Source organism: Anolis sagrei, chromosome 1 (assembly GCF_037176765.1).
Source record: "Anolis sagrei isolate rAnoSag1 chromosome 1, rAnoSag1.mat, whole genome shotgun sequence".
Lineage (NCBI taxonomy): Eukaryota > Metazoa > Chordata > Lepidosauria > Squamata > Dactyloidae > Anolis > Anolis sagrei.
In genome coordinates this window covers 170963214-170976132 of record NC_090021.1, presented here as the reverse complement: position 1 = coordinate 170976132, position 12919 = coordinate 170963214, and the positions used below count along the sequence as shown (strand labels likewise).

Genomic DNA, 12919 nt, shown 5'->3' with positions numbered 1-12919 from the left:
TGGTCATTATGGACTTTAAAAGCCATGCAACATCCATTTTCCCTTCCCTGTATTTGGTTCCCCAAGCTAAAGTGAGTCATTCTTTGAAAGGCCAGGAAGAAAGTTTTTCATGTGAACCCACTGATGACAACAGTTGTTTTTTTTTCACCTCCACTATCTGATGTTACAGGATGGTTGGGATAATTTATTGATCAAACAAACATGCAATGACCAGCTAGTATTGTGTTATTGTACTGGAACCTTTTTACACTAAGAATTATAACACTATGATTCCAGGGTTGTTGTAGGTTTTTCCGGGCTATATGGCCATGTTCTAGAGGCATTTTCTCCTGATGTTTCGCCTGCATGATTCCACTTTTTTCCACTATGATTCCACGTTTTAACTGCTATGGCTGCATTCTGTGGAATATATCTGTGACAGTTTGGCCATAGGCATCATCTGTCTGAGGACTCCAAAAAATCTTCCTTCTGCTGCAAATCCCAGGACTCCTCATGATGGAACCAGAGAAAATGAAATGGAATCATAGTGGGTGGAATTCTAAAGGGAAAACACATGGGACAAAATGGGCAGGACTAAGGACCCTTCTACACTGGCACATACAATCCAGATTAACTGCTTTGAACTGGATTGCATGGCAGTGTAGAAGGGGCCTAAGTGACACACTTTTTTTCTGGAAAACTTCCAAGTGTAGAAATTTACATCTAGATTTGGGAAAGTGAGACATTAGATCGCCTGCTCAGGGAAAGGTAGAAGGTGTAAGTTTCTCTGAGAGAAACAAAGGCACTTTTCTCCCCACAAAGTGATTAGTATATGTAATAATGTAGTTTAATTTATTGTGTTAGTGTCATTGTTAAACGGTGGATTGTTATATTATTTAGTGAACAGTTACAGTTATCCAGAATTAGTTTGATGCCATAAATCAGGGGGCCACAACTAAGGCCCAGGGGCCTGATTTGGCCCTCCAAGGTCATTTACCCGGTCCTCACGCAGGGTCAACCTAAGTCTGAAATGACTTGAAAGCTCACAACAACAACAACAATCCCATCTCATCAGCCAAAAGCAGACCCACACTTCCCATTGAAATACTAATAAGTTTATATTTGTTAAAATTGTTCTTCATTTTAATTATTGTATTGTTTTAAGTGCTTTTTGCACTACAAATAAGATATGTGCAGTGCGCATAGGAATTCATGCTTTTTTTCAAATTATAATGTAGACCTCCGACAGTTTGAGGGACTCTGATCTGGCCCTGTGTTTAAAAAGTTTGAGGACTACTGCCCTAAATAAACATTATATATGTATTGTCAAAGGCTTTTGTGGCTGGAATCACTGGGTTGTTGTAGGTTTTTCAGGCTGTATGGCCATGTTCTAGAACAGGGGTCCTCAAACTAAGGCCCGGGGGCTGGATGCGGCCCTCCAAGGTCATTTACCCGGCCCTCGCTCAGGGTCAACCTAAGTCTGAAACGGCTTGAAAGCACACGACAACAACATCAATCCTATCTCATAAGCCAAAAGCAGGGCCACATTTCCCATTGAAATACTAACAAATTTATATTTGTTAACATTGTTCCTCATTTTAATTATTTTATTGTTTTTAAGTGTTTTTTTACACTACAAATAAGATATGTGCAGCGTGCACAGGAATTCATGTTTTATTTTTCAAATTATAATCCGGCCCTCCAACAGTTTGAGGGACTGTAACCTGGCCCTCTGCTAAAAAAGTTTGTGGACCCCTGTTCTAGAAGCATTCTCTCCTGATGTTTCACCTGCATTTATGGCAAGCATCCTCAGAGGTTGTGGGGTCTCACAACATCTGAGGATGCTTGCCATAGATGCAGGTGAAATGTCAGAAGATAATACTTCTAGAACATGGCCATACAGCCTGAAAAACCTACAACAACCTAAACATTATATACTCAAGTAGGGCCTTGTCAAACCTAGTGTGGTATAGTAGTTTGAGTGTTGACTGAAGACCCATCTAGTGACCTTGAGCAACTCAAACGCTCACTCAGTGTTAGGCTCCATCTACATTGCCATATAATCCAGTTTCATAATGCAGTTTAACTGCATTAAACTGTATTATATGGCAGTGCTGGCTCATTTAATGCAGTTCCATGCAGTTAAACTGCCTTATATGGCAGAGGAAGGCAAAGGCAGCCCCTTTTGAACAAATCTTGGAAATAAAACTTGAGTATGACTGTAAGTTGGAATTGAAGGCACATATCAACCAAGGGCCTAAATACTCTAAAGACACCAGATCCCATCTGATCTTGGAAGCCAGATGAGTGGGAGACTCTGTAGGCTATATTTCAGAGAAAGAAATCAGCATAACCACCTCCAAGTATTCCTTGCCTATGAAAACTCTATGAAATGCATGGGGTCACTATAAGTTAATAGGCAACTCGAAGGCAGACACATACACATATAACCAAGTAAGTCATCAGCAGCTTTTTATCTGATGTAAGGCTTTTTCTTTCCACTAATGCATTCATTAGTAGAAATGAGCACGCATCAAAAAGAAATAAAATATAGCTCTCTCTGACAGTGGGTTATTGTAGATTTCCTTCCATGGAGTCCTGTCTTAACTGCTGTTTTCTCGTGTCTGTCTCACAACCCCAGAGAGAAAAAGCAATCTGCGGGCAAGAGGGATTGAGAGTATAAATTTCCCAAATAAACTTGAAATGCCCTGTATACATATGTGTTTCTCTGTTCCAATTTCTTTTTAAACACAGCTAAGCCAATTCGAGTTCAGCCAATTTACCGATTCCACAGCAAAGCTGGGAGCAATCTTCTCATTAATTTCATTCAGTTTATCCGAAAACATCTGTCTGTCCTCTGTGGCCATGATGGATTCAACCGAAGTGCCAAGCACCTTGACACCATACTCTTGCAAAATGCCACATTTGAACAGCTCCACACCTGCACAGAGAAGAAGTCAACACAGTCAACACTTAAAACACAAAGATTCCAAAACATAGCAAACTATGGCAGATGATCATACACTTACCTAAGGCTAAGTTCATGCACTTGCTACACAAGTGAATTTCTTTTCATGGAATACCTCTCCTATCACAAATAATGTAGCATGCAACATGTTGTACAACATAAAAGTTGACATACAAGCAAACAAGAATCCACCACTGCACAACTTTGAAAAATGTTGACCTTCCACTTATACCCTATATTGATATTACTAATACATGGTTGTGAAAGATGGGAAATGGAAAAGCTGGTAGGAAGAAAATCAAATCATTTGGTGACAGAGAAGAGGTTTTGATACCATGGACTGCTAAAAAGACAAATAAATGGATCCTAGAGCAAATCGACCCTGAACTCTCCCTGGAAACCAAGATGAATAAACAGACTACTGTACTTTGGCCATATTATGAGAACCCATGGCTCAATAGAAAACACAAGACAGAAGGCAGCAGGGAAAGAGAATGACCACATTACAAGTGGACAGACTTAACCAAGAAGGTCACAGCCCTCGGCAGGGCTTTAGATGATGGGGTAACTTGGAAGGCTTTCGTTCATAGAGTCACCACAAGTCAAAGTTCAAGTGTGTTTTCTATTAATCCACTGTTGACAAAATTCTAAAGCAAATTAAACAAGCAATTGAATAAATAATGATAGAAACTGCTGATTTCATGACTCAGAGTCATAGTGTTGCAACCTACAGCTTATTTATATTAGCCAGTCTGGAATAGTAATATTCTGGACTGGGCCGGAGCTAGCTTCATATATGTTCTCTGACTCATGGTTGTGCGAGGCAGACTATATAGTGCCTCCTCCTTCTCCCTGGTTGTGTAGGTGCCTTGGCTCATGCCAGTATGGAGTGCCTGTGACACCCCAGAGCTCAGAAGGAATCTGGCATTGCCAAAAGGGGCAACATCGATCCAATTTATCCTCTTAATGTGCCTAAGAGAAAGGGGAGGCTATGGTGACCTGTTTGGTTGGTGGATTAGTCTGCATCGGACTTGGTCATGCTATCAACACTTCCCAAAATGCAGGGATGATCCAGATTTTTACCTAAACTCTGTGGAGATAAACCAGATGTACCCAGTTCATCTCCATGAAAAGGACCGGAAGTCCCTAGCTGTCATCTAAACATTGAGGAGAAACTTCTCAGTTAATGTAGGCTATTGAGCTCATGTGGATGAACCCTTAGTCATGACTATTTGATTTAAAAGGCTAAAGGCCTGTGATAAAAACAATTCTGCATTTAATGTGGTTAACCTTTATCCCTCTATGGAATCAATGTTAATAAAGAATACATTTACTTCATGCCCTCTAAAAACAATATTAACCAATGCACCCTTTAAAAGCAATGATATTACAAATTGTTACATTACTTGACAAAAATAAAATTGTCATGCTCTTGTTACATCATAAAACTTACATTGCAAGTGCAACTGCTATTTTAATGTGCTATATTCTCTCTCCCCCCTCTACACACAAAGCTGTATGTGAATGTGCACCCCATAAGGTCTCTAGTTTTCCATTTTCCTCATTAAGAATTCTCTGTATTTTGCAACTGTGCACACTTTTTTTATGAATACAACCTACTAAAAACAGGACACATTCAATAATAGGGTATCAATGGTCTGTCTCTAAATGTCCTATGTAATACTTTCTCTACTTTAACTGATAATAGGTTAACTTTCAGATCCAAAAAAAGAAAACACTCCCACAACAGCTTACCACAGTTGAGAGCAGTCTGCCCACCCATGCCAAGAATTATCCCATCTGGCCGTTCTGCTTTGATGACCTCTGTAACAAAATGTGGGGTGATTGGAAGGAAGTAAACTGTATCTGCTTGCTTTAAGCCAACTTCATTGGTCTGAACTGAAGCAATGTTGGGGTTCATTAAAACAGTTTTCACATTTTCCTCCTGAAAAACAAAACGTGATCCCTTCAGAAAATATACACTTTGGGAAAAGATAAGTTCATAAATTATATACACACAGATAAAAAATTTAAACAGCTATCATTTTTATTTTGTAACTCTGGTCAGTTTCTTTCAGAGAAATGGAGCCTATTTCCATATAAGTGATTTTAGAGATAACTATTCTTTAGACTGCTATATCTAAAAAGGTTAACATAGGACACACATTTACAAGCAACCATGGAGGTTTTACAAGATGCTGCAGTCTTCCAAGGAGCGCTGGTGTCACATCAAGCTACCAATCTCATGTTTGCATAGCATTAATCTATTAAGCCAATTAAAGTGGCATCAAGGTGCATCAGTTCTATAGTCCACCTCACCATTCCAACACTAGTGTTGTTAGATATACTTTTCAGCCAAAAATAGTATTATCTGGACTATGGGGCCAGCAGGGTGGAGCTGACATCATCTCATCCTAGTGAGAGGATGGAAATTGTGAACTAATGGCTGGAGGCAGTTTTGGGATGGATGAGAACAAACAAGGAGAAGAAAGTCCTAAGAATATAGACAGCCAAAGAGGTGGCACATCTAGTGGAAAGTTGTGTGCTGACTGTCTTAGACAGTTTTGGACTCAGGGATGTAGATACAGGGAAATGAAGGCATTCCCTTCTGCACATGAAGTCCTCCTCTGGTGAAATTCCCTTTATTCCCCAAATTTCAAACAGCAGAGAGTGAGACACTTGCATTATCTAGAACTCTTGCTGTGCTTACATTCCCTTGGTAACTTTCCCTCCCCTTTTTCTTGCACATCTAAATTCTGTTTTTACATGATCAACTGAAGTTTTAAGTCACTTCAATTCTATACATTTGAGACAAAAGGAAAGTATCATTCTTGTTTGAGTTGCCATGGCTCTATTTTGCCTTCCCTGTAGCTACATCCCTTGCTGACTTTCTCTGAAGAAGCATCAGGCATGTGATTTTGGGGTGTCCCTGAACTCAGTGCTGTTAAAAGAGGAATCGTTGCCACTGGTGCCACAAAGGTGATACAAAGCACTCTTCCTCATTGACCAGTGATTCATGGTCTGGTTACTGTGACATACTGGTTGCTGTAAGAGGGCTGCCCATAAAGATAGCTTGGAAACTTCAGCTATTACAGAACGCAGCAGCATGATTTCTTGGAGGAGCTGAGCAAATGGAATATTTTACACCTGTTCTGCACCATTATCTCAGATACCCATTTGTTCTTCAGGCCAATGTAAAGTGTCACTTTTAGTTGTTAAATCCTAAATTGCAGTAGACATGGCTGTCTAAAGGGATCACTGGCACCCACGTCTTGAGACCACTGACTCAACCACTAATATTGAGCTTATCTTGAAAAAGATGTTGAATTGGTGAGTAACGGGAGCTATGGGCCAACATTGTGGAATTTATTAAGCAATAAATTATTGTGACAATGGTGACAATGTTTTATGACCTCCACGGCACCCATCTGATGCCAATTTGGGTTATACGATGGCTATTACATGCATCCCAAAAAAGGTGCCTGTGACTGAATTGCTAAGAATTTCCAAAACAAAATTGCTTGCCAGCATTGTGACATTGACTCCATCACATTTTAGTAGCTGAGTCTATGAGGTTTCCATGCTGCTATCTGGTCCAGTTTTATTGGTTGGATTTCAGTTAATATAGCTCCTAGATAATATAGCTCAAACAAAGGATTTGAATAGATACATAGAGTTGTTGCAACCATGCCCATAATGGCTGAAGAAATTTAACATGGAAGCAACATTTAATTGACTTGGAAAGATGACAAATACCTCCTCAAAAGATAAAGTAGACCTATGGGTTGCATGAAACTGCATTTTCTGTGCAAAAGAAATATATATGTGAATTTTGAACACACCAATGCCGACTTGCAAGTAGGTTTTGAAAGCTGCAAGGTTTTTGAGAGCTTCTCTCAGCAAGAAGCAAATTGGTAAAATTAATCCTTGCTTCCACCCAGAGGAAAATGAGTGAAGAGGTACATCCCTAGTTACAATTAGTACTGCAATTCTCTTTCCTGGACAAAGTCCTTGAGTGGCTGTTGAGTGAGTGTCCTTGGTCAGATTTGGGAATTCTCAAATTAGACAGACTTTCTGGATCTAAGTCCAGTCATTCTGATTTTGGGAGTGTACTCTTGTTCTTCCTTTTTGTTATCACCTTCAAAGGGTTAAGTATTCCTACTAAAGTGTTAACTATGGTGTTGATCCTGTTGTCTTTGAGAGATTATCCACTACTTTTGCTGCCCATTATCAAATTGGCACATTCAGTCTGTTTCCTTAGCCTTGTCTACACTGGCTGCTTAATGCAGAGCATTATGCCCATCCCAGCCCAGAAATGACCGTGATGTCAATTGCATGCACTTCAAAGTCCTACTGTAAATTTCAAACCTATGTTATGTTGGATAAAACAAAAGCTATAGGAGCAGTTTCTAAAATGCTAGAGCAGGTGTTGTAATAGTCTGTTGGCAATGCTGCAACTGATAGTAAGAGTGGTAGAGGAGGGAAACAAGGCGCCCAGGTGTTAGATGAGGAGCAGCAAAGGAAGAGAATCCGGGAGATACTTATGTCACCCACTGATGACGAATCCTTTGAAGGTTTCTCTGAGAGTGAAATGAGTGAGGAGGAGGAAGGAGATTCAGATGGGAATAGAGGCATTAAACTGATTACTTGAGAGCAGGAGTCAGACGAGGAGCATCAGAGAAAGAAGATTCAGGACATACTTACTGCTCCCACAGAGGAAGAGAATTTCATGGTTTTTTCTGGGAATGATGGGTCTGGGAGTAGTTGGGATGAAGAGGAGCCACTGGATTGGCCCAAGGTTCAGGAGATTCGGAATATGTGTACTCAGCCAATGTCCAGTGACACTTTTGAGGGGTTTTCTGGTGGTGGGGATTGGCAATCTGGTGATACCATGGAGGAGGGAGTCTTAAGTCTTGACAAGAGGTGGAAGAGTTGGAGGGATGGGTGTTGGCTTTCAGCTGTGGAAGCTAAGCCAGCTGATAGTGATGAGGATGGGGTGGAGGGCAGCTCATCATCGGATGATGAGCTGTAAGATAAATGAAGGCACTGGAATGATAGAACTTTGCAGTAGGCAAAGTGTTGGTTTCGTGCCTTGGGTCTTGTCGCTGCCGTTTCTCTTGTTGGGCTTGAGTCCTGGATCTGCAGGTTGCTGCTTGCTTCTTGTATCAACCAGCTTGGATTCTCGTAAGTGTGGATTTCTCCTCTCCTTGACTTCGGACTGGTTTTGACGATGACGCTGCCTTTTGGACTTTGGAACTTTCAACTGGGATTTCTTCGTCTTTGGACTGCTTCTGGATGACGGCTTCTCTTCATGGCTCTTTGTTTGCTTATTACCTTTGAACTGTGTGATATTGGTGTGTTTTGGAAGAACTCTTGTTTAATCCAGATTTTTTCCCAGTTTAATCCGGGTTGTTTTCTGAGTTTGTTTTTCAAGCTGCAAATTGCTGCAAACTTTAAGTTTTGACCAGAGACATTGAAGCAAGTGTCTCTGAGTCCTGTTTACTTTGCTTTAATAAATCATTGTTTTGGTTATACTCCTGTCTCTGGCTCTTTAAGGCATCTGGGTTCCAACAGCATCTGGGTTCCAACAGCAGAGGTCCTCAAACTAAGGCCCGTGGGCCAGATACAGCTCTCCAAGGTCATTTACCTGGCCCTCACTCGGGGTCACCCTAAGCCTGAAATTACTTGAAAACACACAACAACAACAACAACAACAACAACCCTATCTCATCAGCCAAAAGCAGAGCCATACTTCCCACTGAAATACTAATTAGTGTATATGGGTTAAAATTGTTCTTCATTTTAATTATTTGTTGTTTTTAAGTGTTTTTTGCACTATAAATAAAATATGTACAGTGTGATTGGAAGTCTTTTTTTTTTCAAATTATAATCCGGCCCTCCAACAGTTTGAGGGACTGTGACCTGGCCCTCTGTTTAAAACGTTTGTGGACCCCTGTGCTAGAGTATTTGCTTTGTTGTTAATGTAGTTACTTCATTATGTTTCTGCTTATTCTCTTTTGTGCAAATATGTCTGTGAATTCACACTTACACAGCTTGTTTATATTTGCCTACCGCATAATCATGGCATTGAACTGTCTGAGAAACCCCAGCTCTAAACTGGTCCCCAATCAACACAAGGGAAAGCAAATAATAATGATGAGAATACTTAGGCCCTTCTTGCCATGTTATATCAACGCAAACTACCTTGGCTTCATACAGTACTGTAAATCATGCTGCCAGAGGCAAGGTCACCAAGAGCAAGTGTTGCCTCTGGAATGGCTGATTAGCGCCAAGATGAAGGTAGAGGGCTGCTAGCAACAGAAGGAAGGTCAAGTTGGCAAGATTTACTGGAAAATATAACTTTTCTTATATGTGAAAGCAGAAAGCAAAAGAAGCAGAGAGTGGGAGAGATGTCATTTTTAAAATAAAAGCTTTGGTTTAGGAATCAAGATGATATTTACATAGAGAAAGTGCTTGCAGTCTATTTTCTAGTTCAATATTTTCAGGAAATCTCACCAGCTAGTTGGGTGGCTTTTGCACAGGGTGGCTAAAGACTACAGAAAGATCTGATAGATTAAGGTGCCAATTCCAGATACCTACTAGTATCCATTCTAGAGATCTCATCACATGGAGGCTGAGAAGCATCTTCTCCTTACTTCTCAATGCTACTGACATGCTGCCAGAGCCCATCAGATGATGCAGGGCTGCTTCCAGCACAGCTCCATTGGGCTCTATGCCAGCAGCATGCTGGCAGCACTGAGAGATGGCGTCCTGAAGAGTCAAGTATATACCTGACTTCTCATGGAAGAAGCCGGGAAGGATGTGGGAAGAAGCTGGGGATAGAGGAGAAATGTCGTAGGAAGGGATACAACAACCGATGATAAGGGCATAAAATTGTACTCTGCTCCATAGTTTTCCGTACTGCTCCCCCCCCCCCCCCCCAGCTTCTTGGCCTCCATGTGATGAGGACCCTAGTCAGCCCTATAGACACAGTCAGAAATTGTAGGGAACATTATGTGGAGAGTTCTGAGTTTTCCACCCCCTAGAATTGAATTTGATTGCATGGACTCAGAGACTAAGAAGCTATAATAATTTTACTTGCAAAAGAATGTGTGTGTGTGTGTTTGTGTGTGTATTTTAATGGATCTATGTACCAATAACAGAAACACTTTTCCATAGAACTTATTTTACAAAATATAAGAGAAACAAATTAGCCAAAATAATATCTGTATGTGCGTTGAGGACTTACAACCTCATCACACAATAAATTTTAGTGTCCTAGGATGCTGCCACCCCAGTTGAGTGATGGAGCCTCAGACCACCATAACACAACATAGCCTCTCTTCTGGTGGGGCTCCATTGCTCAACTGGGGGTGGCAGCATGGTAGGACATTGCACCACCAACACAGGAGCCTTCCCTTGTTCCATTTGGAACAATAGGACTACTGTGGGGATAAGCCATGCAGCGATGGTACCCCATGTGAGATGGGGGAGCATCACTGCCAGATGGGGCAGGTTGCAGGGTGCCGGGATTGCCCCGGCGATTCACCATGGATCCAAGCAAAGTTCGACAGTTCCGTTGATTTCAATGTTAAAGTTAAAGAGTTTGTGTGTATTTGAAAAGTCTTGAGGGAGTTTTTAGTCATGAAGATAAAGTAGAGGATCAAGTCACCTGAATGACCAGCAGTTTACTAGGAATAAGATCATAGACTTTACATTTCTTGAAACTTCCACTTCACAGATATGAGGTTTTATGTGCTAGCTTACATTATATATCATTTATCATTTCATTATTATAAATGTTTCTTGATTTTCCAGTCCTGGGACAGAGTAAGAGGACTTGGCTGAAGGTACCGAGTTATACATGGCAAATAATGAACAAACAAACAAACAAACAAACAATAAATCTGGGGTGCTGACATTTCTTTAGCACAAACCATTTATGTGAATTATATCTTTCCATGCTTATTAATATTCAAATCACCTGTGGTCCATTCGTAGGCAGGAGGAACAGTTTATTCTCACTGAATGATGCAAACAACTCTGCCTAACTTTCATATATTGTCAAGGATTTAAGCACGGTAGAATGTGCAATATCATAAATAATCACACCATGAAAGAACAAATAATGAAATGGAATATACTGAAATCATGGTTCCCACATACTCACCTTCATGGCCTTGACTGCCTGCGATCCAGAATAATCAAATTCTCCTGCTTGACCAATAGACAATCCGCCAGATCCTAGGATTAGGACTTTGGAAACCTAAAAACAAGCAACGGTTTGGCAAAGTCATATCACCATTCCCATGCAGGAAATAAATTCTATCCACATCCCTTCTGTGTCTTAACATTGTTTCTAAACAAAGAAAGGCCTACTCCTTTCCTCTTGGCTTTCTTCCATCATGATTGCGAGTTTTTCAGCCCACATTAAAAGAGTAAAGAGAAAGAAGTCCAAGCATGGCAGCCCTTGTTTATCCTTTGGATGGAAAGCTTCTCACAGGACCTACAAGGACTTGCAAATCACTTGGTTATTATCATTCCTGTAGGAAGGAATTCCTGTCCTCCAAACCAGGGTTTTATTCTTCTTGGCCTCTCCTCACGTATACCTTTTCTATTCCTACCTCACCCAGGGTTTTATCATTTTATCTCGTCCATTTGGCCTGCCCATCCTGTTCGATTTTATATTGTGTTAATTTGCTGAATTGTTTGGTTTTGCTACTGTAATTATTTTATGTAAATTTTGTTTTTGTTTATTTGTTTTTTGCATTCTGTATTTTATTATGTTGTACTGTATTTTTTTGAGCTTGGTGTCATGTTATCCGCCCCGAGTCCCCATTGGGGAAATGATGGTGGGGTATAAATAAAGTGTATTATCCTATGGCCACGTGGAATAGAAATGATATTGCTGGAACAAGAAACTCTGTGTAAGGAAAGGCTCCAATGTCCCAACACCAAGCTGGAGTGCTTTGTTATAACACTAATGGGCTGGCAGGGAAAAGTTCAGTCAGCTTGCCACCTGTAATGGCAGACCGAATGGCTCCAGTCAATGCCATTAAACTGTCAGTAACCTAGAATGGCAGTTTAATGGCAATGCCTGTTGCAATGTCTGTCCAAACAGCGTGATGTCCATTACTGTGCAAGGGAGACCTGCTCTAACGGACTGCCCAGTGACAAATCCAGGAGGGGAACATTAACAAGTAGCTCTATTTATAAGCTTTCTAATTTATAAAGATGTTCCTGCTGTATATCCCAGATGAGAAAAAGGAATGTGCAAACAGCAGCTATTTTGAACTGGATTTGATTGGGATGCACGTCTTCTAAATGGGCCTCCCTCATTCATACCCACCTAGATTTTCTTTTCCTTTGACCTGAATCACAGCATTCATGTACAGAACCATTTCCAAACTACTTCCATACGTAGAATTGGGATGGAAATAGTCTTCCCTCCCCAACGCCCCCTTAAAAGTTGCCTTTAATATTCAGAATAAAGGGTTTAACTAAAATATATCAATATTTGACTAAATCGGTTAATTTGCATACATTGGTTTGTGTAGGAAGCTAAGGCTCTGAAGATGACTTGGTATTAAGTTCGGCTTTCCTGACAAAGGCTCTATGAATATCTTTGGCAGGAAAAAAAGGAGGAAACTTCTGTAGAAAATCCAGCAGTGCAATACATATTAAGCATTTTTGTACACGAGGCTTCAGCCACCTTTGAGACTATCATGCTACTGATGTGAATGCCAGGCTGTTGTTAAAGCAAAAGAAATGATGGGGAATTTGCAATGGAAAGTAGTGCTCAGATCAAAACAGGGTTGCGTTTTACACTGATTTAAGCGGAAATCGTGAAAGGGTCAAATATGATAACATTCCTTCAGACTGCCCTTCATAGTTTAGCACGGAAAATGGGTCTGGAAAAGTCAGGAGGGAACAGTAAACTAGGAGCAGGCACTATTTCTGCTGCTAGGTCTG

General features: G+C 40.7%; 1 protein-coding gene across 1 annotated transcript in view; it reads right to left on the bottom strand.

Moving 5' to 3' along the window:
- Window positions 1–12919, bottom strand: part of CPS1 (carbamoyl-phosphate synthase 1) — a 198399-nt gene that overhangs the window by 132610 nt on the left and 52870 nt on the right. The window contains exons 13-15 of the mRNA XM_067463940.1: window positions 11118–11213; window positions 4703–4892; window positions 2763–2920 (exon numbers count right to left, since the gene is read on the bottom strand). Coding sequence (XP_067320041.1) covers window positions 2763–2920; window positions 4703–4892; window positions 11118–11213 — 444 coding nt within the window. The remainder of the gene's footprint in view (window positions 1–2762; window positions 2921–4702; window positions 4893–11117; window positions 11214–12919) is intronic.